General features: G+C 37.0%; 2 protein-coding genes across 4 annotated transcripts in view; one reads left to right on the plus strand and one right to left on the minus strand.

The window, feature by feature from the left end:
* LOC140159240 (threonine--tRNA ligase 1, cytoplasmic-like) overlaps positions 1-14311 on the minus strand; it is a 37727-nt gene extending 23416 nt beyond the window's left edge. Inside the window, exons 1-4 of one of the 2 annotated variants that reach the window (XM_072182648.1) lie at positions 13988-14311; positions 12995-13081; positions 12514-12595; positions 971-1070 (exon numbers count right to left, since the gene is read on the minus strand). In XM_072182648.1, the coding sequence (XP_072038749.1) occupies positions 971-1070; positions 12514-12595; positions 12995-13081; positions 13988-14047 (329 nt within the window). In that variant the 5' untranslated portion in view covers positions 14048-14311. The other variant, XM_072182647.1, reaches the window with a different exon arrangement.
* Positions 14312-15464: 1153 nt separating this feature from the next.
* Positions 15465-25160, plus strand: LOC140159241 (eukaryotic translation initiation factor 3 subunit J-like). Of its 2 annotated transcripts, XM_072182650.1 has the most exons (8): positions 15465-15557; positions 15692-15792; positions 18783-18840; positions 21137-21240; positions 22063-22165; positions 22946-23110; positions 24013-24089; positions 24599-25160. In XM_072182650.1, exons 1-8 carry the CDS (start codon positions 15545-15547, stop codon positions 24713-24715), a joined length of 738 nt encoding a protein of 245 aa, XP_072038751.1. In that variant the 5' UTR covers positions 15465-15544; the 3' UTR covers positions 24716-25160. The 2 variants fall into 2 exon arrangements, with proteins under 2 accessions (XP_072038751.1, XP_072038752.1); XM_072182651.1 differs by lacking the exon at positions 22946-23110.
* Positions 25161-27133: the final 1973 nt, after the last annotated feature.

The raw sequence follows: 27133 nt of genomic DNA on the forward strand, positions 1-27133 counted from the left end.
CCCCCGAAGATTGCACATGTATAGGCTAATTAGAATACTGCACCTATATTGAGCTGCATTAAAATTGTTGTTGCAATGTTCAAAAAACATTGACCATGAAATAAAAACGACATGCTCCACTCCAATGTTTGAGTGTGGTATGCATGTTTGAGCCCCCGAAGATTGCATATGTAGGCTAATTAGAATACTGCACCTATATTGAGCTGCATTAAAAATTAAGTTGTTGCAATGTTCAAAAAAACATTGACCATGAAATAAAAACATTGACTATAATTGAAGTCAACAAAATGACTTTATGAGATAATAAGTATAACATATATTTAAAATCTTTTAATACTTCAAAGCTTTAAAATCATACCAATCTTATATCAGTTTTAGCAGTAACATATACTGTGATTTCACTGACTTGGTTGTTATTTTACTCCTTTAATAATCAAGAAATTATGAAGTGTTAGAATATTACTATTTAATTCCCTTTTCATGTCAAGAACATTGACAATTTGATGATTTCAATGTTGTCAATGTTAATAGATTGAAAACATTGATTAACCCTAACCGCCTAAGGGCTTTTTGGCGACGGGAAGGGAAAGAAGGAAAGAATAAAGAGAGAAAAGAAAGAAAGAAGTTGTTTGCTCTGGGTGGGATTCAAACCAGAGACCCTTCGCATGCCAAGCACTCGGTCGGCGACACTTTGCCACGGGTCTCAGCGCATATATCAAGTAGTATTTTGTAGTATACAGGAGGGTTAGGGTTAAGTCAATGTTGAAAAAAATTGATATTTTTCAATACATTGAAATATCTCAACACCTTATCAAAAATAATGGGGCGTATTTAGGGACCCTTATTTTTTCAATGATGACAATGATATAATTGTACAATAATAGTACTGTATAAAACATAAATCCATGATTTGTTTTAATGCTTTTGGCATAAATTGAAATTATGCCATTTGCATGTTTGAGTAACCTACCTGATACCACACGCTACTTCATAGGGTGTAGTACGCCATGATTGGCCTTCCACTACCTTGCCATCTGGTAATGTGATTTTAATGGCAGATGGGGTCTTGGCTGAAAGAAATTGAACAAAATTTACATACACATGATATATAAGGCGATAAAACATAGTGTGTACTTCTGTGGATATTTGATACATGTGTGTTTGAGTATGCTCTCATGTTCAGTTGTTAACACAATATCACCTGGACTCAAAACATTGCTATCCTGTGTGAATGTTTGTGGGATTTTTCTTCAATGTCACCATATGACACATTTTTAAATGTGTCATGGTGTTAAAACATCATAAGAATTAAGATGTTAAAACATCTTATACCCAAAGATGCTGGGTGACATGAACCACTGGAATTGTTTGTACTTCTTTGCTATCATAGTGATGTATGGTAAAAAATCTCTATGGAATAATAGCATGTTGAAACAACTCCTTCTTTTGTAAAATATGTTATTGCTAATAGTTAACATAGCTATTTCCTTGAAAAAACAAACAAAGAAACAAATACTGTATTGTTTCTAATAAGCGTCCAATATTTATTAAACGCCCACCCCAAAAATTGTCCAAAATGAAAATTGATAAAGAAATAAAATTTACCATTTATTTAACCCAAATATACATGAAAAGAATGTTAGCTCATTTTGAGGTCTCACTGGATACTATAGACAATTAATTTCTCATGATGATAAGCCATTCAGCTCATTCTTAGGTCTCACTGGATACTATAGACAATTAATTTCTCATGATGATAAGCCATTCAGCTCATTCTTAGGTCTCACTGGATACTATAGACAATTAATTTCTCATGATGATAAGCTATTCAGCTCATTCTTAGGTCTCACTGGATACTATAGACAATTAATTTCTCATGATGATAAGCCATTCAGCTCATTCTTAGGTCTCACTGGATACTACAGACAATTAATTTCTCATGATGATAAGCTATTCAGCTCATTCTTAGGTCTCACTGGATACTATAGACAATTAATTTCTCATGATGATAAGCTATTCAGCTCATTTTTAGGTCTCACTGGATACTATAGACAATTAATTTCTCATGATGATAAGCTATTCAGCTCATTTTTAGGTCTCACTGGATACTATAGACAATTAATTTCTCATGATGATAAGCTATTCAGCTCATTCTTAGGTCTCACTGGATACTATAGACAATTAATTTCTCATGATGATAAGCTATTCAGCTCATTTTTAGGTCTCACTGGATACTATAGACAATTAATTTCTCATGATGATAAGCCATTCAGCTCATTCTTAGGTCTCACTGGATACTATAGACAATTAATTTCTCATGATGATAAGCCATTCAGCTCATTCTTAGGTCTCACTGGATACTATAGACAATTAATTTCTCATGATGATAAGCCATTCAGCTCATTCTTAGGTCTCACTGGATACTATAGACAATTAATTTCTCATGATGATAAGCTATTCAGCTCATTCTTAGGTCTCACTGGATACTATAGACAATTAATTTCTCATGATGATAAGCTATTCAGCTCATTCTTAGGTCTCACTGGATACTATAGACAATTAATTTCTCATGATGATAAGCCATTCAGCTCATTCTTAGGTCTCACTGGATACTATAGACAATTAATTTCTCATGATGATAAGCCATTCAGCTCATTCTTAGGTCTCACTGGATACTATAGACAATTAATTTCTCATGATGATAAGCTATTCAGCTCATTCTTAGGTCTCACTGGATACTACAGACAATTAATTTCTCATGATGATAACCCGGTGGGTTCAGTCTTCACTGACAATGTGTACGCATGATGGTTCCAATTAGGGGTACTTTTCAAGAAATGTCCGCGGAATTTTCGAGGACAAAATTGTTCGCATTGTCCAAATTAGGGGTGTTTTGGAGCAAAATTGTCCTTGAAATGGAAAATAGGGTGTATTTCTAGGACTTTCGTCCGCGTTTTACCGCTACAGTTTTCGTTATTGTCCTCATTTCCCCGTGAAATAGGGGGGAAATTCAAACGCGTCCTTGAAATGGTAAAAATAGGGGTATTGTAACAGGAAAACCGGGAGGGGATTATGAGAATAATATGAGGGCGATAGACCATGTTTACGGACGGGCCGGACCCGTGCTGGGGACGACAACATGAAAATGAACGGCCTAATTATAGTAAGCAGACGAAACACAAGATGTAGAATGTTCACAGTTCTCATATTATTATTTCTTTTCATCACTGGATTTCATCAACAGCAATAGCTGTCTACACAAAGTCGTAGTCAAAGCCGTAAGTTAATACAATGTTTTTGTGTGGACTTACGTGCTGTAATGAGGATAGAAATGACAAGGCATTTATACATAAGCTTACAAAGGACAAATGCCTACCTGTTATTTAGGCCTAAAGTTTAACGCAACCTAACAAGATACAGAAAGGGAGTCTTTAAAAATAGAGGGTGTTATTTTTAACACCAAATTACGAGCACCAGGCCAGCCGACCTCAAGCATTAAATACCTATTCGAAAACATGCATTAAATATCACGCGGCTTATGCCTAGGCTTCTTCATGCCTTAGACATGCGTGCATACACTGCCATACAGTATTGAAATAATGATAATTTGGCAAGACTCCATTTGCGTTCATGCGGGTTGTTTATTATTTTAGATGTTCAAATGTTGACACAGGAAGATTTTGATTTATAATAATGAGGGGGATGTTATTTAGCTTAAAAGTACATGGCTCGGTTCTATGACAGAGATATGGTTCACTACAATGGCTGAGGTAAAAGCTTAACCAATGCACGCACACTGCATAGGCCAAACGATCTATGCTAAGCTTAAACCAAATATTAAAAACCCTGGTAAACCTTTGCTTCATCCGGCAGTATCAGTCATCTTAAATGTGCATTGACACCTTGGAGCAAAGAAGCTCTCATAAATGGGTTTACGGCTGAAGATACCAGATATTATACAGCAAAGACTCAACCTTTTGCACCGCCATTGTAGTAACCACATCTCCATCAGGAACCTGCAGGAGGCCTATCAGCCTCCATATCATCAGCGAGCCGGCTTACAATACATAAAAAGTTACATGTCCAGATTTGATTTAGTCATTAATTAGGCCTAAAATTTAGTACCAAATACCGGATTTATATGGGCCACTGCCGGCATGGCAGTGGCTTTTCTAACCCTTTTTACATCTCACCTGCAGATCTTCTGTCTGTTGAAATAGAAATCAACTGTAAATCTAAATAGCTCTAAATAAAAACTATGTCTCTCACGAATCAAGTCTGCTGTCGGAATGACGCTACTTGTTTTAAAAAGCGACGTAAAAGTCTGTCTCATTGCTCATGCGCAACTCCTCAGAATTAGCTGATTGGTTTAGCGCGGCAACTTCTAGCCAGGTTGACTCACCACAATAATATAGAGGGCGATGATCGTGCCAGGCAGCGTGGACATCATTGTAGTTGATTATGCTGAAATTTAAGGCCTACTTGTATTAATTATCTGATCATGCTGAATTTTAAGGTCTACATTTATATTAAAGAATTATTTAGTTAACCAGCACATTTATACCACACATTATATAGTAATATAATACGCCTACGATAATTTAAATACATTTAACATAATGGCCAAAAGTAGCTTCATTACATTCCTCCCAATCGGGCGGAAGATTATTTCAGGGGAAATAATCTGACATACTACAAACAATAAAAATAATGAAGCGACTTTCTGAACCAGTAAGACTCACATGAAATCTTTATAAACAAGTACATCATCTGCACACCACGGTAATCTACGAGGTTACTTCTACTACACACAGGTTAACTCACGCAGAGCTTATTTCCCACTGTCAGTACGTTTTAGTACCAGAAGCTTAACCTTCGTGCATCCTATTTTCTTCAAAACAACACAGTACTGAGAAAGACCTCACAGATCCACCATAAATGTCAACTGACGTACCCATACATTATGATTACTCTGACCATATCCCAACTTACCAAAATGTTTCTGAATTTGTATCTTAAGGATCGACCTTTTACACGGTTTCACATTCATACCTGTTTGTACCTTTGTTTACATCCTGCAGCTGGAAATACGGTCAAAGGTCATCCGAAATTTGCAGGATTTAACAAAAGAAACATTCTATATTTAAGCGAACATTCTAAATTTTTATTATTGTTTCTAAAACCAACAATTGAACAATACTCTTGAATTATTTCAAGGGTTCTTAGAAGAATTCAAACATATAACAATGTCACAAATTATGGCTGAGGAATCACGATCAACAATTTTAGAGAAACAATCTGCACTGAGATTTCATGAGTGTCAAAGAAAACATTTGATGACAATACGCTGCAAGAGAAACTTTTATCAAAAAGTTTTGGTTGATACCCGCGTGGTTTAAAAACCAACTACCAGCCCATACTGGGAGCTCAAACAGGTCTCGTACCTTAAAAAAAAACATTCCTAAACCATGCTAAAGCATGTTAAATTCTTGCTTGAAAATTCAAGCAACTCTGACATCAGATTTAAAGCTAAAACCATGCAGTAATTGAAACCATTTGGAATCATCACGCCTCTCAGCCATAATTTTTTTTTATGAACAAAAACTGGTCAACTTCAAGTGCACCTGCCCAAGTAGCAAGTATTCGAAAGTCACCTGGTGTTAAAACATCAGGACCTTTCTAAGCAAAAAAAATGATATTTAAAAGCTATTAAACCAGTATTTAAATGCCCCAAACAGTGGTGGTCGAACATGCCAGAGCAGCACGTATTCGGATTACCATAGGCTTTCCTCACAACCTTTACTGTTAGCATTTAATAATAAAATTTATTTCCCTTGTCGGTTGTCATAAACAACCATCAAATATATATTTTGTTACAAAGAGAACGCATCATGAAATACACATTCCTGAATATTATTATTTTTTTGGTATCTCCGAATTCGAAATCCAATAAACTCTGCCATTTAGCTTCCTGTTTGGTTGAGACAACATGTCGTGGTCGCAGCTCCGTTTGCTCATTTAACATCTATGGTTTGCTTGACAACTAGGGTTGGCCGCGTTGCCGATGGGCCGTATCTGTACGGACGCGTTTTACCGTCCGCTAAAGTTGGAGGTGAATTCTTGTTCCGAAAACACTGCTTCCAGAGTTGACGTCATGAGGATAACCTCATATTTCTATTTAGATGAGGATAAACCCTCATATTTCTATTTAGATGAGGATAAACCCTCATATTTCTATTTAGATGAGGATAAACCCTCATATTTCTATTTTTATAAATTTTCTTTTATTATTTATTTACCAAGGGACTTATTTTGAAATCTGATAAAACAAAACAAACGATTTCTAACGTTTTTAATCACAAAAGTTTTATTTTTGCCACTTCCTGTTCAGACTGATAGACGTGTCATGCATATATTTCCTACGATGTATTATTTTAGTAGGCCTTGTTATCTGCTATTTATCTACTGATCCCATACCACTGGGGTTTATTTAGTATTTGTCCCCTTTTGACCGGGTTTCTGGGATATCAGCAGTCATAGGCCTAATGACTTATGACTCATAAAAATCATCGATTTCTTCGCTTATATAGATTCAGATATGTCCAGCTCTAGTTTTCTTATACGTTACCACCATCCATACGGTCTAAAATAGGCCTACGATTTATTTGTTCAACGCTGGTGTAGGCCTATATGACCGTCCCAGAAAGATTTTAATTTTTGGCACGCTCCCTTTTTCTTAGCAGGCCTAAAATACCAGATTCTACGGGCAACTTCACATTTCTACCTGGAAATACCTCAGGGTGTAAACCCAGTGCTATACTCTGCACAGACGATCTGTAGGCCATATTTACATACGGGAGATAAAATCCCAGTCTTTCTGATTTTGTTGAGTATTTAATTTGAGCACCTGTTATAAGGTCCTGTTTTTATTTTCTAGTATACTCTTACGTACTCCTAACACGTCTACTATGAGCATGAATACCATCATTGACTAAAAAGTTTACTTTCAACATTTACCTATAGATCTGAATGTATATTTTTTTTTGGAACTCCAAAAATACTTATAATATGGTAAATCAGAACTTAAGCAATGGTTTACCAGCATCTTGATTTGGCAAGGGTATAGAAGTTACACATTTGGAGAACTTTTCTCCAATACACAACATGAACGCATTACTGGTCTGTTACTGGCAAGGGCAGTATACATCCATCTATAATCGTTCCATCGGGGGCATCAACATTGTGGCTTGTTATGGAGGGTTTTACGTAGTCGTGGGTTTCAGCTTTTGTATGCATTTGGGACATTTTTGTACCCATTCAACGACCTCCCGATGCTGCCCCACCCACAAGTAGTGTTCCTTAACACGTTCGAAAATTTTGTCTTGACCCAAATGCCCAGAACATCTCGCGATCGTGCAATTGTCGTAAGAAGCGCGCTTTTACGCAATCTTTCAGGAAACACTACCCTGGCATATTTCAAGGAATCCCTAATCAACCGTATAAGGTACAACACACCTTCTGCTATACCAAGTCATCGCCAACATTCCCAATTTCTACAGAATGTTAGATTACGAGACACGAGTACTCACTTCTTCCCATTTCGGTTTCTGAGTACTATCGGCGTAACATCTATAACCTACCCAATTTCGGGGTCTTATTGACGTTGTTTAAGTTCTTCTTTATTAAAACTCTGAATAACTGAATCACTATTTCCGACTTTAAAATCGGCTCAAGTAGCAAAAGCGGTCTCTTTATCAATTTTCTGAATTTCATCACTTGGATTACCAACTCCTTTGGTTACACTTAATCACATTTCTCAGTAATCTCAAAGGTATAGGCTCAACAACTCCGCATAAAAATAGGGCATATCTATGAAGAATGCAGGAATAAGCATTAATTCACTCACATCAGGCGGCAATATCACATCTTGATTGCTAGCTATAATATACTACAACATTGCGATTCAATGAACTCGTCAATAGCATGGTGACTTGGGTAACTCCCCAAATGGTAACTCACCACTGACTAGATCTAAACAACCATAATGATGCGCACAGAAATCGTAGCCCAAGATATCATCTATTACGGCTACCCATGCTCAATTGTTTTATTATCTACCGTATATCTAATTTGAAAATGCCTTTTCCTTTTAACTTCAATTTACACGCTAGCGGTCATCATGAACATGATGAAATGTCAAAAAACGGAGGTTTAAATGTGACAGGAGTTAATTCATAAATATTAGAATTCAGTGACAAATGATCCAGAATCAATATCAAGATAAATCTACATCTTGAACCTTTTTGAAATATACGCACCATCCTTTCTCAGCTTAATGTTTTCATTCGCTGCAAAGGGTCTTTCCGGTGTTTAACTCCGACCCTCGAGATCAACTTGATCTAATTTTTAGTGATAATTTGCTCTCTGATTTCTACGTGGGCAGTCTCTTTGGACATGACCCTTCTTATTGCAGAAGTAACATGTAGGCCTAATGGTGTTGGAGCTTGGGAATGGTTCTCTGACATGACGGGGTTGCTCAGAAAATTTCATATTCTTCATCATGTTTAACAGTTGCTCAAGTTGACCCTGAATGTTGCTCACCCTCTTATCAAGGCTAACTAGGCTACGGGCAACAGTTTCATCCGGTTTTCTGATCGGATAGATCGGCAAACCGATACTACCTTTGTACCCCCAGTTTTTGAATTTCCGTTTTCTTCGCGAGCAGCTAGTTTAATTGCAGTGCGAATGGCTTCATCAAGGGTGTCAGGTTCTTTGAACTGTACCATATACTGAATATGAGGATCTCTAATTGCTTTCATGAAGTGATCTTTGGACATTAGCTCCAACATGTCAAATGAAGCATTGGGGTAAGCATTTCGCACCATGCGACGAATACCATAAGCCAAATCTGTGAAATCTTCATTTTGTTTCTGCACCTTATTCCACAAGAGTGTCTTAAAGATCTCCTCTTTCCTACTAGGCCCAAAACGATCTTCCATACATTGGACTAGGCCTTCAAAGGTATCTCGCTTACTAACATCTATATCCCCCAAAATCTCACGAGCAACACCGTCCAAAGATCCTCCTAAATGCAACAATTTTTCCTCCTCAGCCCACCCATTTAATTTCGCAATCATTCTGAACTGTATCAGGTAATCAGGCCAGGAAGAAGTACCATCGTAAGTTCGTGGCTTACTTTCAGTTTTTCTGCGATTTGGTCTAGATTCAGAAGGCCTGAGTGGAGTTGGGTTACTAGAGATCTGCTGGGTATTTTGATCTCTTTTGGAGACGAGCTCTAACTGAGATATAATATTCTCGCTAATCTGTTTAACCATACCAGCAAGATCGTTGCCTTGATCACCACCAGCCCATTCATGAAGGGCACTCGCATCTTCAAAAGGAACTTCCTCTTCCTCCTCTTGAACCTGAGGAATGGAATGGTTCCCAGTCTCTGTGTTCTTTCTCCGTACAGAACCATCAGATAGACCATCTCTATTTTCTTGGTTATTAGAAGGACCAGGGGCCTCTCTGACAGGGACTGGGGTTTGATTTGTCGTTCCATTTGCAGAGCTAGCGCTCGCACCTTCTTGCACTGAAATTTGCTCATTTGAGGGCTGATTACTCGCTGCTCCTACTTGCTTCCCCGATCGTAAAGTCACGTTACTTTCTTGGGTTTCCATCTTTCCAAATCAGCTGACTTTCCTGAAGATATAAAATAGACCCTCCTTAATTATATTTGCTTAATTTCAGTTTCAACGTCAGTCAATTTACCGGTAAATTTTCTCTAATTTAAACAAATTTCATCTACGTTCACGCTTCTTAGGGCCAGGAAGTGTTTGTTTATTTATATATTTATAACAAGACATGCACAGCACCACAATATCTTTGTTTTAATACCTCACCAGACTCTGATGTATACTTTCCGTTAAAACCAATTTTGAACATTTACTTAACAGTTGTGATCATGCAGGAAATGTTGTCCTAACGATACCATGTAGGCCTATAGGAGTGTTTGCTACTCACATTTCTTGCTCATAGCCTAGCTTTCATTTAATTTCATAACACATTTGGATCAAAACCTTTTCAATTAATCAATACGACCCGTTTCTACAGTGATTTGCTCAAAAACATGATTAGGCTTACTAATTATGGAGACTGATGCCACATGTCTAATATAAATCCATTTTTAACGGAACATCCTGATTTCTTTTATCCAAAATCGGATCTGCACGTAAGCTTTGACAGGGCATTACATTTTTTTTTTCACCCTTTTGTAACCATTTTCACCAGATTGGAAAGTTACTATCCTGGTTCGGTACGTTCTCATAAAACTCTCCATTTTCCTGATTTTAAAAATAAATTTGAGGTCAATTTTCCTGATAGAAAAGAAAATTTATCCTGCCGCGCTACGCCAGTGTAACAGGAAAACCGGGAGGGGATTATGAGAATAATATGAGGGCGATAGACCATGTTTACGGACGGGCCGGACCCGTGCTGGGGACGACAACATGAAAATGAACGGCCTAATTATAGTAAGCAGACGAAACACAAGATGTAGAATGTTCACAGTTCTCATATTATTATTTCTTTTCATCACTGGATTTCATCAACAGCAATAGCTGTCTACACAAAGTCGTAGTCAAAGCCGTAAGTTAATACAATGTTTTTGTGTGGACTTACGTGCTGTAATGAGGGATAGAAATGACAAGGCATTTATACATAAGCTTACAAAGGACAAATGCCTACCTGTTATTTAGGCCTAAAGTTTAACGCAACCTAACAAGATACAGAAAGGGAGTCTTTAAAAATAGAGGGTGTTATTTTTAACACCAAATTACGAGCACCAGGCCAGCCGACCTCAAGCATTAAATACCTATTCGAAAACATGCATTAAATATCACGCGGCTTATGCCTAGGCTTCTTCATGCCTTAGACATGCGTGCATACACTGCCATACAGTATTGAAATAATGATAATTTGGCAAGACTCCATTTGCGTTCATGCGGGTTGTTTATTATTTTAGATGTTCAAATGTTGACACAGGAAGATTTTGATTTATAATAATGAGGGGGTGTTATTTAGCTTAAAAGTACATGGCTCGGTTCTATGACAGAGATATGGTTCACTACAATGGCTGAGGTAAAAGCTTAACCAATGCACGCACACTGCATAGGCCAAACGATCTATGCTAAGCTTAAACCAAATATTAAAAACCCTGGTTAACCTTTGCTTCATCCGGCAGTATCAGTCATCTTAAATGTGCATTGACACCTTGGAGCAAAGAAGCTCTCATAAATGGGTCGCACGGCTGAAGATACCAGATATTATACAGCAAAGACTCAACCTTTTGCACCGCCATTGTAGTAACCACATCTCCATCAGGAACCTGCAGGAGGCCTATCAGCCTCCATATCATCAGCGAGCCGGCTTACAATACATAAAAAGTTACATGTCCAGATTTGATTTAGTCATTAATTAGGCCTAAAATTTAGTACCAAATACCGGATTTGGCATGGGCCACTGCCGGCATGGCAGTGGCTTTTCTAACCCTTTTACATCTCACCTGCAGATCTTCTGTCTGTTGAAATAGAAATCAACTGTAAATCTAAATAGCTCTAAATAAAAACTATGTCTCTCACGAATCAAGTCTGCTGTCGGAATGACGCTACTTGTTTTAAAAAGCGACGTAAAAGTCTGTCTCATTGCTCATGCGCAACTCCTCAGAATTAGCTGATTGGTTTAGCGCGGCAACTTCTAGCCAGGTTGACTCCGCCCACAATAATATAGAGGGCGTATGATCGTGCCAGGGCAGCGTGGACATCATTGTAGTTGATTATGCTGAAATTTAAGGCCTACTTGTATTAATTATCTGATCATGCTGAATTTTAAGGTCTACATTTATATTAAAGAATTATTTAGTTAACCAGCACATTTATACCACACATTATATAGTAATATAATACGCCTACGATAATTTAAATACATTTAACATAATGGCCAAAAGTAGCTTCATTACATTATTTATTTCGGAAAAATGTCCTCGATTCCTCGTAATAAGGGGGTGAAATGAAAATGCGTCCTCAAAATGATAAAAATAGGGGAGGTATTTGGGGCAAATTGTCCTTGATTTCACAGTAAAATAGGGGTAAAATTGCTGCAAATGTCCTCGATTCCCCGTGAAATAGGGGTCATTTTAAAATCCTGGAACGGTCATACGTCCTACTTTTAAATACAAACTGAACCCACCGGGGATGATAAGCTATTCAGCTCATTCTTAGGTCTCACTGGATACTATAGACAATTAATTTCTCATGATGATAAGCCATTCCTCCTGCAAACAGATGTGTCTAAAACTGAAATGGGTGGTGTTAGTTTGGTCATTTAATGTAAAAACATACACACAAAAATTGTTCCCTAATAAATGGCCAGTCTTCGCGAAATGTCCATGCCCATATGGGCGCTTTATATTAGGAACAACACGGTAGGAAAAGTCGCACATGGTTTATAATTTACCTGCCAGTTGCTCATCATACTCTGCCTTCAGTCTGTCAAATAAATCTATTCTTGTCTGAATGTATTCTGGCAAGGGATCAAGCTGCAATATAAGAAGACACATTATTAACACCATACCGTATGTGTATTAAATGTTAATTAGATAATGTCTGAATGTGTGGGACAAGATCTTGAACTGTCATAAAACAACTTTCACAAAATAACGGTACAGTACCACCTTTCGAGTGCTTGTCGCTAATTGAATTTTGTAAGTTTGATCCAATTTATCAAATTTCTTTGTAGTTGTGTAATGCTTACCCTGGACTTGGATGAAACAATACTTTGGACCACAAAATTCAGGTAAATCTAAATCTTCCAGTTTTGGGCACTCGCTTTATTTATTCTTAAAATTTGGGCTACTTGAGAGTCATTCACCACAGCCTGGCAAGCCAATTCGCCATGCCTTGGCACTGATGAAAAGTTTGGCAACCCTGATGCTCACCTCTAATGGTTGTGCAGGGGCTTTCCCACCTCCACCAGATTTGTCTTTCTTCTTTCCTTTCTGTTGTTTCTTAGCAGCTCCAGGTTCCTACAAGAATAACAAAATGCCTTGAAATTATTTTTTGAGCAATTGAATTTTCTAATTAGTAAACAAATTGAATGTTTGTCCATTTTTCTAGTAATTGTCTACCTTTTTTTATTATTGCTTTTGTAAATTGTAGATACATACATATTAAATGATGCAATTTTATTTAAAATGTTCATGTTTCTTAAATTCTCTTCTCCACTTTCGTTTTATTTTCTAAAGAAAAGGCGACCTGCATGCTTCATCACGTGAGACACAACTTACTCCCTATTCCAGAAAAATGCAGAACTAATTTTTGGGGATTAAAAAAATATTATCCTGTTTTGCCAATACCAATTGATTCAAAGATCTGGCTAATTAATCTTTTATAATCCTTTAGTTAGTTCTAACTGACAATAAAATTCAGTACTGAAATTTAGTACCGTACCATACTGTACACGAAAATGTCAGATTCATGGATTGTAAAACCTGTACTGTAATTATTGATTTTCAGATCTATGGAGCAAACCCAGTCATGCATGCAGTGTAGCCTGCCTAGGTCAGGGCCACCCCCATATGCTATTTCATTCATCATGTTCATGAAAATCCAAGCATATTTATTTACTACCATTTTATTTTCGTGGAAATTAAATTACAATGGTTCTGGTAAGCTTATTATAAATCATGATGTAAATTGATTAAGTCCTAAAACATGAAAATGTAATAAGCTTACCGACATTATTGAAGACAAGCTTCGTGATTTCAAAGAAAAACTTTTAGTTTTACAAATACTGATCAGCTGTCGACTGCTAGTGCTAGTGGTATATCGTAAAATAGCCTGCATAAACATTGAGAAAAATGACCTAGTCTCATAGAACAAAGTAATGAAGATTTGCTAGACACAAGTGAATTTTATAAAGAAATTCCTGCCTTGTCTCCGCTATCCTTGATGTTCATTTCACCAACTTTCTTGGCCACGTTTTCTGCCATGTTTTCTTCTATCGGGAAATGCCAATAGGCGTGCCACGTAACAGCATGTATTTTCAGCTTCTTCTCGATGGAACGTCAAATCAAAAGCATAGAATCAACGACCAAGCTCAACTCTATTATTTATATGGTTGTATAATTCCAAGTCTCTTTTATTACTGCTCTAATTTCAAGTCATTTATCACTGTAAATAAACTAAAATCATGTCATTTTTGTTGCTTGTGATTTCATCATCATGCCCATTCTCACACACTTGCGTGGTCAGATCAGTGAACTTTACAGGCCCTTGAACAAGAATTGTCTTTAAAAAGGATAAAGTGCGTATAAACACGTTTTCATTTTGCATTGACAAGCAGCCCATAATTGCATTTATTGAGCTCATTTGGGACTTTAAAAAAAAAATGTTAAGTTTAATTGACGTAACAAGACCGACTCTAAAAGTATGTCCGACCCTGACTTTGTTGGTTTTTTGTTTTTGTTTTTGCAACAAAAAAAGAAGAAGAAGAAAAAAGAAGCAAAACAAAACAAAATTTAATTTAATTTAAAAAAGGAAGAAACAAATTTCCAAGGCCTTTAGGGAATGTTCATAAATACTTTGGTGGGAATGTTCATAAATACTTTGGTGGTGGGAGAGCTGGGCAAAGGGGGGTCAAGTTTTTGGTCTCCAGAAAGGGGGGTCAAAAGGCTCCTTAGACGGGGGGTCAACAAAGTTTTTAACAAGAAAATGCCAAAAGACATACCATTAAAGCACTTTTTTACCCTGATCATGGGGCGTGGCAAAATAGTTGAAAATACAATAATACGCATGCTCAATTAATATCCCATTAAAGCTTTGGAAGCTCGATAGGCTTTATGTGTAGGGGCTATTGTAGCTTATTGTACAGTCTCTATATAGAAAAGGGTATATGTTTGTATCCCACCGATAATATTTAATTAATTATTGGTTAAGAATGAAACATATGTATTTTCAAAAATTTAGAATGCTAAAATTGAAATTAAACTTCATACAAAACAACTTAAACTTGCATGTTTTTAGGAAACAGGCCCATCAAGTAAATGAATGTATAAACAAACATGTAATTGTAATGTAGGCTACTGAGATTGTTACTGCACAAATGGAGTAAGTTGGAAAACGTGTCAAAAAAAAGTTGGAAAAGTTTTGTATGTCTAAAGAGGGGGGGGGTCAAAAAAGTTTTGATACCAAACATTTCCCCCCGGGACATTTCCAAGTGTCCAGTTCCCCCCCCCCCCCACCAAAGTATTGGAACACTCCCTTATCATCAATTTTTAGTGCTTATAATAGCACTTGTTCAGTGCCTATAGGGCTGTATAGGACCATGACAACCCCTCTCTCTGACAAGTGCCTCCCGCCCCCGAAAAAGGCCGCACAGTCTGGAATTTACACAAAACAGTGCTCAAACCATTTTTAGTGGGCAGCGCCCTTAATCTATTGAACCGGAAGTACAATTTTCCCGGGACAATTTTGCAGAAACAATCAAGATGGCGAGTTGGGGTGAGTTAACATGTGCCAAATTTCACGGTTTTATATGCCTTTTTTAGCATCCGTATTAAATAATCGTCATATGTTATTGTACCTTATGTCCTTATAACCAATTGTGTGTGTGTCATGTTGTTGTAATATTTCAGACGATGACGAATTCGACCCTGAAGCAAACTTCCAACCACCAACGGCAACGGGGCAAGTTAGTGACAGATGGGAAGGCGAAGATGAACCGGAAGACGTCAAAGTGAGTCAGTCCATCGAGATAAAATATCAGTCAGTCTGTATTTGAAGAGCAATAGTTGCAAAAGCCCTTGCATCCACCTCTGGGAGAAATTTGAGTTATTGGCATGACATTATATTGTGGGTAAAAATACACATTTTTGGTGGTTGTTTGACCTTCTTCATACCCATGATGATGATGATACCAGCTTCTCTTCCGGAGATATTCATGAATCATATTCACCCGTATTGTATATTTCCTGGGGAATTTCCAGAAATCTGAACTTAAAATGAATATAGAATAGTTTTAATTTGTTTGATAACAGTCATCAGTAGCCTGTTCTTTACCTATCATAATACTAATCATGGCGTGTCCGTCCGTCCATGGCGCTTCTCGCGTTCAGCAGGTGCACTATCGCGTGCTTTCGCAGTGTGCTATCGCGAGTATCAACGGCGCGGAGTACAGTGCGCGCATCGGAAAGCATTACAGTGTGACTAACAGGTGCATCTCATCGGACAATAGGCCTATTTTCAACACATATTTCATATATATTTATGGAACATGTGCATTAATAGGCCTATTTCATTTCATATATTATACGGAACACGTGCATATAGGCCTATTTCAGCAGAACATGACTATTTCCGGGGTCCTCCATAATGGTTAACATAAAAATATTCAGCTAGGGTAAGTCCTATTATAACCGTGTTTGCTTTCACGTTTCTCCCGATTGATTTCATTAATTTAGTAACGGCCTATATCCTTGTCCAAATACTAATTTCGGGTCCTCCAATGTGGTAGCAGGACAGGGCTTGGAAGAAGCGAATGATGGGTAGAAATAGGCCTATCACGAGAACCGCCCGACCCGAGAACCGCAAAATCTAGTTTATCATGTTTATACACCAAAAAGAACTATTTTTGTGTCATGTCAGCCAGGGATGTAGTTCCAGTAACTGTAACTCAGTATTTGCTCGAGAAATCTAGCCAAGAATTTGCCCACCCATAGCTTCACATATTCTAGGCTAGAGACCATTGTTGCATTCAAAATCTAGTCGGATTCGCTGAAGCATGACACCATGTAAAGCAATGGAAGTTCAGAAGTAAACACAGACAATCACGACAGGCGATCGCATAAAAAATGTTGCTAAAATTACACTTCGGCTAAATTTTAGCTTGTCCAAAATAAGCAAATCTTGTGCAAGAGATACATGACTCATTGAAATAACTTTCATCCAAATTTCAACAATAACCTCGTCCTCCGGTGCAAAACCTTGCACCGCTGTCTGACCGAAAAATGATAGCAATGCACTCTAGCATCAAATGCGTAACGTGTGCAAATTTGAAGCTAGAGTTTTGGAGTAACTCAGTATCGTCATTTATCATATAGGTCCGTAGATGTCATTATGTTTTAAAGACTGAAATCTTGCTGGCAGGACTAGGGTTACATAAGAAGCAATAATCAGCTTAGCCGGGATTATGCACTTTCAGTTTCCCCACGGGTTTGAATGGGAATTATTTTGCCTACTTTCCACCTAATTGGGGAGCATGTTTTTTAAATATTTTGACAAGTTGACATCAAATGTTCTATTCTAATTCTAAATTGTTTGGCAATATTGCCAATAGTACCTACAGCTAAAGTTGTACTTTTGTTTTTGATTGCTTGAGATAAGTCTAGCCAATAATTTGCTCAACGATAGCTTCACATTCTAGGCTAGAGACCATTGTAAGTACCGGGTAATGGAAGTTTAGAAGTAATCACAACCGATCATGACAGGTAATCACATCTAAAGTGTTGCTAAAATTACACTTTGAACAGCAAAATTCTAGACTGTTCAAAACAGGCAAATCTTGCTCAAAAGATACAGTTGTCTCATCAAAATTACTTTCATCTATTTTTCAACATAAACAAAAAAATAACCTCCTTTGCAAACAATTGCACCGGTGTCCGGCAGAAAAATGATAGCAACGTACTCTAGCATGGAGTGTGTGTTCTATCGTTTGCAAATTCAAAGCTAGAGTTCTCAAGTAAGTTTTTGATCGCAAAGATCGGATATTTTTATTCCCGATTCGAATTCTGCACCAGCCCTCGAATTAAGGATCTGAAGGGGCACGGCAACTTTTTTAGGGCAAGTTGATAAAATTTGCCTTGGATTTTCACTGAAAAGGCATGGCAGCATGGCAGTTTGAAATATTTCAAGAGGGCATCATCATGATCATGGCAACTGTTGAACATTTGAGAAGGGCACCAAGGCAATTTCTCAAAAGTGAAGAAAACACACACAAAGATAGATGATTTTATAATGAAGGGGCAGGGCTGGGGCACCGACGGCAACTTCATTAGAGGGCATGGCAAGTGACTGCCTTGAGTAAAGGACATATTTTGAGGGCATTACGGCAGTGGGCACCCCACGGCAAAATGCCATGAAAGGGAAAGTTCCATTCTCAGTGCTTGATTTGACTCAAATTTTAACAGTTTTAAACAGTACTATAATGTAGGTAACCCAGGCAAACCTTACACATTTGCTAGTCAGCCAAATTCGCCGACGATGTCAATGCATATTTACATAGAAATTTAAAACAACTGGTCGAAGAAGGAAACGTACATATGTTTTCTATACTTCACTTGACCCAAATATATGATTTTTTATGGTGATAAGTCACTCGCACATGGAAATTTAGAGGGATTTGGATAGCAGTTCCATTAAAAAAGCTGCTATCATAATGAGACTAAGGTCTAGAAACACCCCCGAAATGCCGTTTTGGGGGAATTTTGCTAGCTGAAACTTTTTGATGGAAGTCAATCTTTGACAAGATGTAACTTTGCTACGGAAAGTGCTATGAAAAAATGGTTTTCAGTTTTGGCTTTGTTTACTCAAGGGCTTTGATTTGATATATAAAATGATGCAGTTTGATGGCAAATTTGAATTCACCTAGCATACCTATATAATGCCCACTGACGCAGCTAAGGTGCAAATAATTCAACCTTGTTTTTTCTTAACATTTATGCTATTCAGGGGGCATGGGATGATGATGATGACGAAGAAAATAATGGAACGGGAGATGAAAATAAAGGTAATTGGGCTATTCCTATTTAAATCCATACACACCCTAGATGTAAAACATGGCCTTATTTTAATAAGATTTAAAATCTTCCACACGGGGTTGTAGATTTGAAATGGATTCACCCATTCATGTAACCCCTGGGGCACTAAAAGATAGTGGTATGACCATTACAATTCCAGCATTTGCTGGTTGTTCATATGCTGGAGGGTGTGCAATGTGTTTGAAGTGTTCATGTTGATGATATGCAGTTCTGTTCAGTAAGCCCTAACTGTTAAAGGAGTATTCCGTGATCCTACCATCCTCATTTTATGACATTTTTCAGTAGATATCCAGTCCACCAAAAAAGCTTATTCCCAAAATTTCAGTTGATTCCGATTTTGTGTTTGCGAGTTATGCATGATTATGTGTATTACATGTGGTCGCATGTCATAAGTTGGGTACAATTTCCATTACATGGTAAAAAATGACAAAAAATGTATTCTTTGATATGTTGTATATATTGACAATCTCTAATAATTAACACCATTTTCAACCTTAACACATGCTTAATTTTTGAGATAATGCTTAATTACTAATTAATCAATACACAGGCGTCTATGTAAATCTCAATTTTCAAATGCGTTTTTCTCAAATCGGACCTTAATTACAAAAATAACTGTTAAATTTTTATTTTATGCAAGAATGTCATCAGATTTGGAGGATATGTTCTCAAAACATTAATGCTTCAAATGAACTATTTAAAATAATTGTATGTATGTTAATTACATTGTAAAGGTCAATGACCTTTTATGAGTAATTAGCAAGATGGTTATTCTATTATTGAGGAAATGAATATCAAGAAGAGAATTGAACATTAGCATATTGCTAAAAACACTGAAATTCAACTAGGATTTTATTAAAAATGAAAAACTGGAACATATAACCCTTTAAGGTGGTACTACACACCTTGACAAATTTGTGACTATTTTTGCATTTTTCTCAAAAAATAATATCACGCTGGTAACAAAAATTCATGTATATTATAGGGGTAAGGAATCCAGTTACTACACTGGAATTTCAGTGACTCAATCCAAGCGGTATGTTATTTATGATAAGAAAAGAGGTACCGCTAGAATGTACCTCACTTCTTAACATATATAATGAATCCCTTGTCTTGAATCACTGAAATTTCAGTGAAGTAATTGGATTCCTTGCCCCTATAATATACATATAACATTTGTTACCAGTGTGTAGTTACTTTTTGAGAAAAATGCAAAATTTGTCACAAAATTTATCAGAGGGTGTAGTGCCACCTTAAGTAGTCAGTAATTGTTGTAGTTGTACAAATTGAACATTCAAAGCTGTCAATACATCATACCCTCCCTAGATTTGAAAAAATAACCAGTAGTTTTGACATGCTGACATGTGAATTTTCACATATGCCCTATTGCACACTCCCGCATCCGCCTGCTCCACATCCGCCTGCTCCTCCACCCCTGGCATTTTTTATTTCAACTGATGTGATTTTTTTACTGAATAATTTATAATTATATGCTTCAGTAGACTGAAAGAGTATAATATTAGGCTTAAAATGGGGTATCAACCACTGCTGTAGGATATGGGGTTACGGAAAGCCAATCAAATTTGTATCGTAATTTTCAGAAAAGTGTAATCCCTCCACCCTTTTAGCATACCCAACTTATGACATGCGACCATGTACACTGCTCTATAGACAATGTGTTGTAATTTCGTTTTCAAATTTCACGATATCTTTGCTAAACTAATTAATCTGCAAGACATTTTTTGTACATAAACATTATGTAGCCAGAGGTTTCCAGTGATATAAAAATCTCAACTTTTTTTGAGAAAAGTGGGGGATGATGCGGTGGATCACGAAATGCCCTTTTATTCTACATGATTAATTTCCTGTTGTTGAAAGAAGCATAACTACTGTGCAATTGATATGTTGGCCTGTCTACACAAAATTTGTGCTATTCCAGTTGAAATCAATACAACCCCGGAATAGAAGACATGATGACCTTCATCTTCCACACAGGGACTGTGAATTTCAAATGGGGTTACCTGAATGGGTGACTCCATTTGAAATCTACACCCCCTGTGTGGGAAGGTTATGTCTTCTTTTAGGGGCGTATGGATGTTAACTGGAAGAGCCCATTGTACTACACCTTGACACCACTTAAACCAAGCTTATACAAGGATGTACTAGAATCATAGAATATACTATTACAAAGACCATCAAAACAATTTTTTTTGTTAAACATTCTGCTTTGTATTTCATTTCTTAAATTGATTTCTTTGTATTCAGTAAAAGCTGTTCAAAGGAAAAAGAAGAAAAAGCTGGAGGATATTATAAAAGAAAAGGAAGAAAAAAGAAGACAAGAGATGGAGGAGAAGAGAAAAGCAGAGGAGGTAAGCTAAAGCATACAAGCAGGGCATTTTCAAGGAGGTATTTTTATTTTGGGGCATGATTTGGTAGGCTCTTGCAATCCAAAACACTGATATATAGAAAAATGTTGCATTCCCAAGATAGTAACCTCAATTTAATACATATCTTAGCAAATATCAGGGTTGCTTGATTTAAATCATGATTTAAATCATGATTTAAAACACGGAGTGGAATATTATTTGATGTGGTGAAAACAAGCAATTCCAGCAACAGGATACAAAAAAACCCAAAGAATGCAAGGTTTCTTTGTAATTATAATTATAGGTTAATAAATGCGTATCACTTGTTGGGAGTGAAATTGTACAAAATAATGCACTTGTACTAAGATGTTGATGTGTCTAATGCACTCTCCTGTACTATACATAAGATAAAAAAATGATTATTGCTATTTTTATTACAAAATTGTCACTTAAAATGTTGGAAAATGCATGCAAATATAAATGCATCAACCCGCAAGAAAAGTGAATGCGTCCGAAAGCACTGTGCTTAATACGCAGAGTGCACGCCATCAGTGCATGGTTTATACACAATCAATGCATGGTTTGCATTTTATTACAAAATTGTCACTAAAAATATTGGGAAAATACATGCAAATATAAATGCATCAACACGCAAGAAAAATGAAAGCGTCCAAAAGCACTGCGTAATACACAGAGTGCGCGCCGGTGCATTATACACAATCAGTGCATGGTTTGCAATTTTCTAATGTTTGCTCTGATTGGTTCTCGCTATCTAAGAGTGTATGAAATAATAACAAAGCAATGTGTATCTATGTGTGTTTTCAGGAGAGGTTAAAAGCATTATCACCAGAAGCGGAAATAGAAGAGAGAATAAGGCGGCAGAAGCTACAGGAAGAATCCGATTTACAATTAGCTAAAGAAGCATTTGGTAAGTAGCCCATATTGTATCATGGTCTTCAAATACGTCATGCCGCATGGTGAATAGGTGGTGCTCCCTAAATTATGATTCAGATTGCGCAGTTGTGGAGACATCTCCTACATAAAAATGTTGTAAGTTTGTTGCCAAGTGACAACCTACATGACTTCTCTCTAGTCTGAAGGGTCACTAGTTCTCTTGTCCGAAGAGCTGCTAGTCCGAAAACCAAATTAAGTTCACTAATCTGAAGATTCTCTAGTCCAGAGTCCTTATTCTATATTCGGACTAAAGAACCTTATTTATTTTTCGGACTATAGAGAACCCGATATTCGGACTAGCAAACCTTTTTCAGAATTTGGACTAGCGAATGGTAAATTAAGTGTTCGGACTAGCGAACCTTCGTACTAAGGAGCCTTCGGACTAGGGAACCTTTGGTTCTGCATAAGCCGCACATGCTTATTAATTATTTGGGTGTGCCGGGAGATGGTGTCAAACACTTTTTTGATAGGAAATGTGGTAATTCCAGGAATTAACATTATGGTGTTTATATGCCTAAAATGCCTACAATGGCAGATTTAAGGTGGCTGAATTTGAGCTTTGTGGAAGGCACAATTTTGAACACCAATTGTTTGATCATTGGTGAAACAGGATTTTGAATTTGACACCTTTGACGCATTAGATTTTCAAACTCCCATGGGACAAGAGACAAATTTTTATCTATATTTTTGGCCTTTTGAAGGAGAATCAGATGAAGATGTAATAAGTTGTTTGATTTTGGTGTTTCTTTTGCAGGTGTTACAGACGGTGGTAGAGTCTCAATAGATTCTATGTATCCCAAAACAGAAGAAGAATTCAAAGAATTTGGCATACTTCTGAAAGAAAAAATCCTCCTATTTGAACAGTCCGACTACTATGTAGACTTTCTGGATGAATTGTTTAAAGCGTGTAGTTTAGATCGTAAGTATTCAGAATGATAAAAGTACTACCAAAAATTAATGCTTAATTATTAATATTACTAGCCAATTAGTGCCAATGATGCCGCTCATCCTCAACAGCAAATAATTTACCTACTCTTTTTAAAAGTTTCTTTGCATTACTTCATTCATAACTTAGTTATCGCTGCGCTATTTCAGTTGAAGTCCAGACACCCCCTATGGAAGACGTGACCTGAATCTATCACTCAGGGAGTGTGAATTTCAAATTAAATGGGATTACCTGAATGGGTAACTCCATTTGAAATTGAGACCCATGTGTGGGAGATTAAGGTCATGTCTTCCATAGGGGGTGTATGGATTTCAACTGAAATAGCCCAATTTAGAGCTAACTGTAAGTCTGTAAGCAATTTGAATGCCAGAAATAGGACTAAAGTTGTGTGGAATCCATAATATAGAGTGGCAAGTTTTCTGTTTTACAGAAAAAAATGGAAACCATGCAAAACGTAATTTTGCAAAATTAAGCTTATTACAGGTCTCCATCTATATTATTGGCTACTTTGAATGTGCATTCAACAAAAGGCCCAAGCAAACCCCTTCTTTTACTAATATTTTATTTCAATGCCTTTATTTACTTGCTGTTAAGTCCATATTACTCTTAAAATCCAATGAAATGAACTATTTTTGGCTCTCTGATATGCAGAAACATATCCCAAGGCGCCATTTTGTGTGTTTCCATCTTGGCTGAGTGTTTCTAGAAAGTTGCCAAAACTCCATAAAATGGTGAAAGTCAGGGAAATTTTAGAAAATGGAAAACTTGCCACTCTGTCATAATACTATAGTTTGTTTGAGAAACCAGTGTAATGTAAGTCAGTTGTAAAGGGAACTTACTCACTAACCACTTTCTATTCTTTTGTATTCTTTCAGTTGATGCGGAACATGTCAAAAGATTAGGTACAAGTCTAACAGCTATAGCTTCAGAAAAGGTTAAAGCACAGAAAGTAGTAAGTCCACTGCTAAATCTTTCCTATTCGTTCAGCATTGTTGTGCTTGTACTAAACTATAAGGTTGTCAGAATCTCACCAAAGCACATTCAGTTATGTCAAACAGGATTTTACAAGAATGAATGGACTGAGTTCCGTCAAAGTTGATCTCTGGTCGCTTTCCCATTTACACCAAATCTTATTTGCCAAAACTGTTATTATTTTACAACAAATCCATTTGTCTCTAATTTTCAAAGGAGTATATCAATTATTAACAGCTCAAAATACAGGCATGTCCTTCTGATGATTTTAACAGGTCATGAAAATTTTGAGTTCTATAAATTTTGCGTTAAAAAAAATTGAAATGTGTCGTCTGCAGTGGAAAAAGTTCTTCAACAAAACACACACTTCTTCTTGCCAAGGATGAGCAAACTTCTCAAAAAATTATGTACAGGCATGAAAAGTAGTAAATTGAACCCTGCTTTCTGTAATTAATGAAATATTGTTTCTCTTTGTTATTCAAATTTCAGGCATTAAAAGGCAAGAAGAAGACAAAAAAGGCAGTGCTAGCTGGCAGCGGGAAAAGTGGGAAGAACGCAGATTTAGACGCTTACGACATGGGCGGAGAACTCGACGATTTCATGTGACCCTGGCCTTTGGTGTTGAATTATTTATATCAAATGACATATTTTGCTTCCTGCAGTATATTGGGTCTATGGACCCCATTATTTATCTCCTAACATGCATTGATTTCAATTCAGTGATCAGTTGTAGAGTGTGTATTATGACACATGTCCATACAGATATAGATGGGTTGATATGACGTCATACCAAGCGGTTGGTAGACATGATTATTCTTTGCATGCGAATATGGCCAGTATGCGTGCACATTATGCATTGTTGATGACCAGTACCAGTGTGTTTGAAACTTGCACTGAATCGGATATAGTGCATTATGAGGATAGTGCAAAGTGAAATGGTCATATGCTGTTCTCTCAAGCATATCAATAGACCAGTATCTTGCCTCTGTTTTTTAAACATAATTGTCACCTAATTTATAAGTGTTTCTAGAATGATTACACAGGTATGTTTTTAAGCAGGCCACTTTCTAATTATTTTTTCCATGCAGTATTACTGTTGTATCTACTGTAGATGCTTATGGATTATTCCTTTTGAAATCTGTACACCTTAAGTTAAACATGGTCTTAATCTTCCACACAGGGAGTGTGAATTTCAAATGGGGTTTCCTGATGGGTGACTCCATTTGAATTCTACACCCCTGTATGGGAGATTAAGGTCATGTCTTCCATAGGGGGGTGTAATGTATGGATTTCAACTGGAATAATTCAATATCAGGACTTACTTACATGGTGGCCAGTCTAGAAATGATATCTTGGTCATCATAAATACTTTTCACAAAACAAGTCATCAATTAGGTGTGAGGCACAAAACTTTCAGTAGCAGTGCAGAGTGATGGGCTGGTTGTAAAACCTCAAAGAAGATAGCTTAACCTACCCAGAATCCTTTGCAACATGACACATGACCTCATTTCATCAAATGGCACTCCCACGATTTTTCATTTTGAGAATAGACTGGTTAAACATGGGTCTATACTCGAGTCAATTATCAATAGTCATTTTTCAAGATCTGGATGTGCTCCGTTCATTGAGGTACATTTCTTCACTACTGACCAATGTTGCACTAAATATCAAATCAGTACAGGAAATTAGATGGAAGAAATGCATTATGGGAAGTGTAAGATATCTTTGGTAAAACCTATTCCTCAACTGATTGTTAATGATGTCACTGCATGAAAGGAGATAAATACAATATCGAAACACTTATGCGGCCTTTACTTTCATGTGCCGTTTATTACAATTATTAGTATATTACTACAACCTAAAGTGGTGTTTCCGTTTTGTTTTTTTGTCATTTTGGGTGATTATTTGGTTATGAGAACAAATTAATTGATTTTGAAAGTCTTAAAATGACAGCATGTCATGAATTTTGGCCATTTTGTAACATGGGCAGGATTTGTGTTATTTCAGTGGTTCACTATGTTAATGAAGAAACCTGATGTCTTTGACTTGTCCATGCAGCGCACTGAATGGTCTATTGTTCTATTGTGTCCGATTTGAGCGCTGACATATTGGAAAATGCTGCCAATCAATATTCATGAGAGTGTACATTCAACGTCCAATTTTCGAAATTGGGTGACTTGTGCTTGGCAGGTGTAAAATACATCTGACTGGGCGTTTTAAATACGTAACGCATAAAGGCATTGACATCATTGAATGGCTGCCTATAGTGCTGTTAGTGTTAGGCCTATGTGGGGGGCTGTGTTTAATTTCTATAATAATTATTATAAGGCCTACATTTATTTGTCATTCCTTTCTTTTTCTTTCTCTGTACTTATTCTTTCCTTGCTAAAGTATCACTCCCTTTTCTTATCTCCCTTCCCTTCTCCATCCCCTCATACTTTTTGTCCCTCTTTCTCTCTTCCTCCAGCCCCCTCTCATTTTTCATGTCCCCTCCTCCACCTCTTCCTCCCTCATCCCCTCCCAAGACCTCTTACAAAAGAGCTACCCCCCTTCAGTACGCCACTGTTTATGACATTTTCCTTCCTAAAATAAAATAAAATGTCAATTTGTGAAACAACTTTTATATAGGCCTATACCGGTATACTTATTATATTTACATGTATACGTAGCTATTACCATTATACAGTAATAGACATGCAGACATGGCAGCCTTAATGTGTAATCATTCAGCAAGCGCATTCAATTTATTTAAATGAAGCACCTACAGTCAGTGGGGTGACAACGAACTGCATCAGCGGCTAATGTGTGCCTTTTAAGCTTACGGCTACTCAATTACACCCTTGAGTGATATGACAACAAAAGGTACTTTTCGTTATAGTAAGCGCTTCCACGCGACTTTCGTTTGATCACTTATTGACAGTAGTCTGCTAGGTAAAGCGTTAATACACTGTCGGGTCAGTTTACCGATTTAATGGTGGAAGCCCTTTGTCCCAAACAAAAGGTACCTTTCGATGAATAGCTTGT

Source organism: Amphiura filiformis, chromosome 8 (assembly GCF_039555335.1).
Source record: "Amphiura filiformis chromosome 8, Afil_fr2py, whole genome shotgun sequence".
Lineage (NCBI taxonomy): Eukaryota > Metazoa > Echinodermata > Ophiuroidea > Amphilepidida > Amphiuridae > Amphiura > Amphiura filiformis.

Bases quoted from the DNA above. Each gene is read 5' to 3' on its own strand.
- LOC140159241 (XM_072182650.1), top strand. The intron at 15,793-18,782 runs GTGAGTCAGTCC...TATGCTATTCAG, and splicing joins ATGAACCGGAAGACGTCAAA to GGGGCATGGGATGATGATGA. The intron at 24,090-24,598 runs GTAAGTCCACTG...TTCAAATTTCAG, and splicing joins AGGTTAAAGCACAGAAAGTA to GCATTAAAAGGCAAGAAGAA.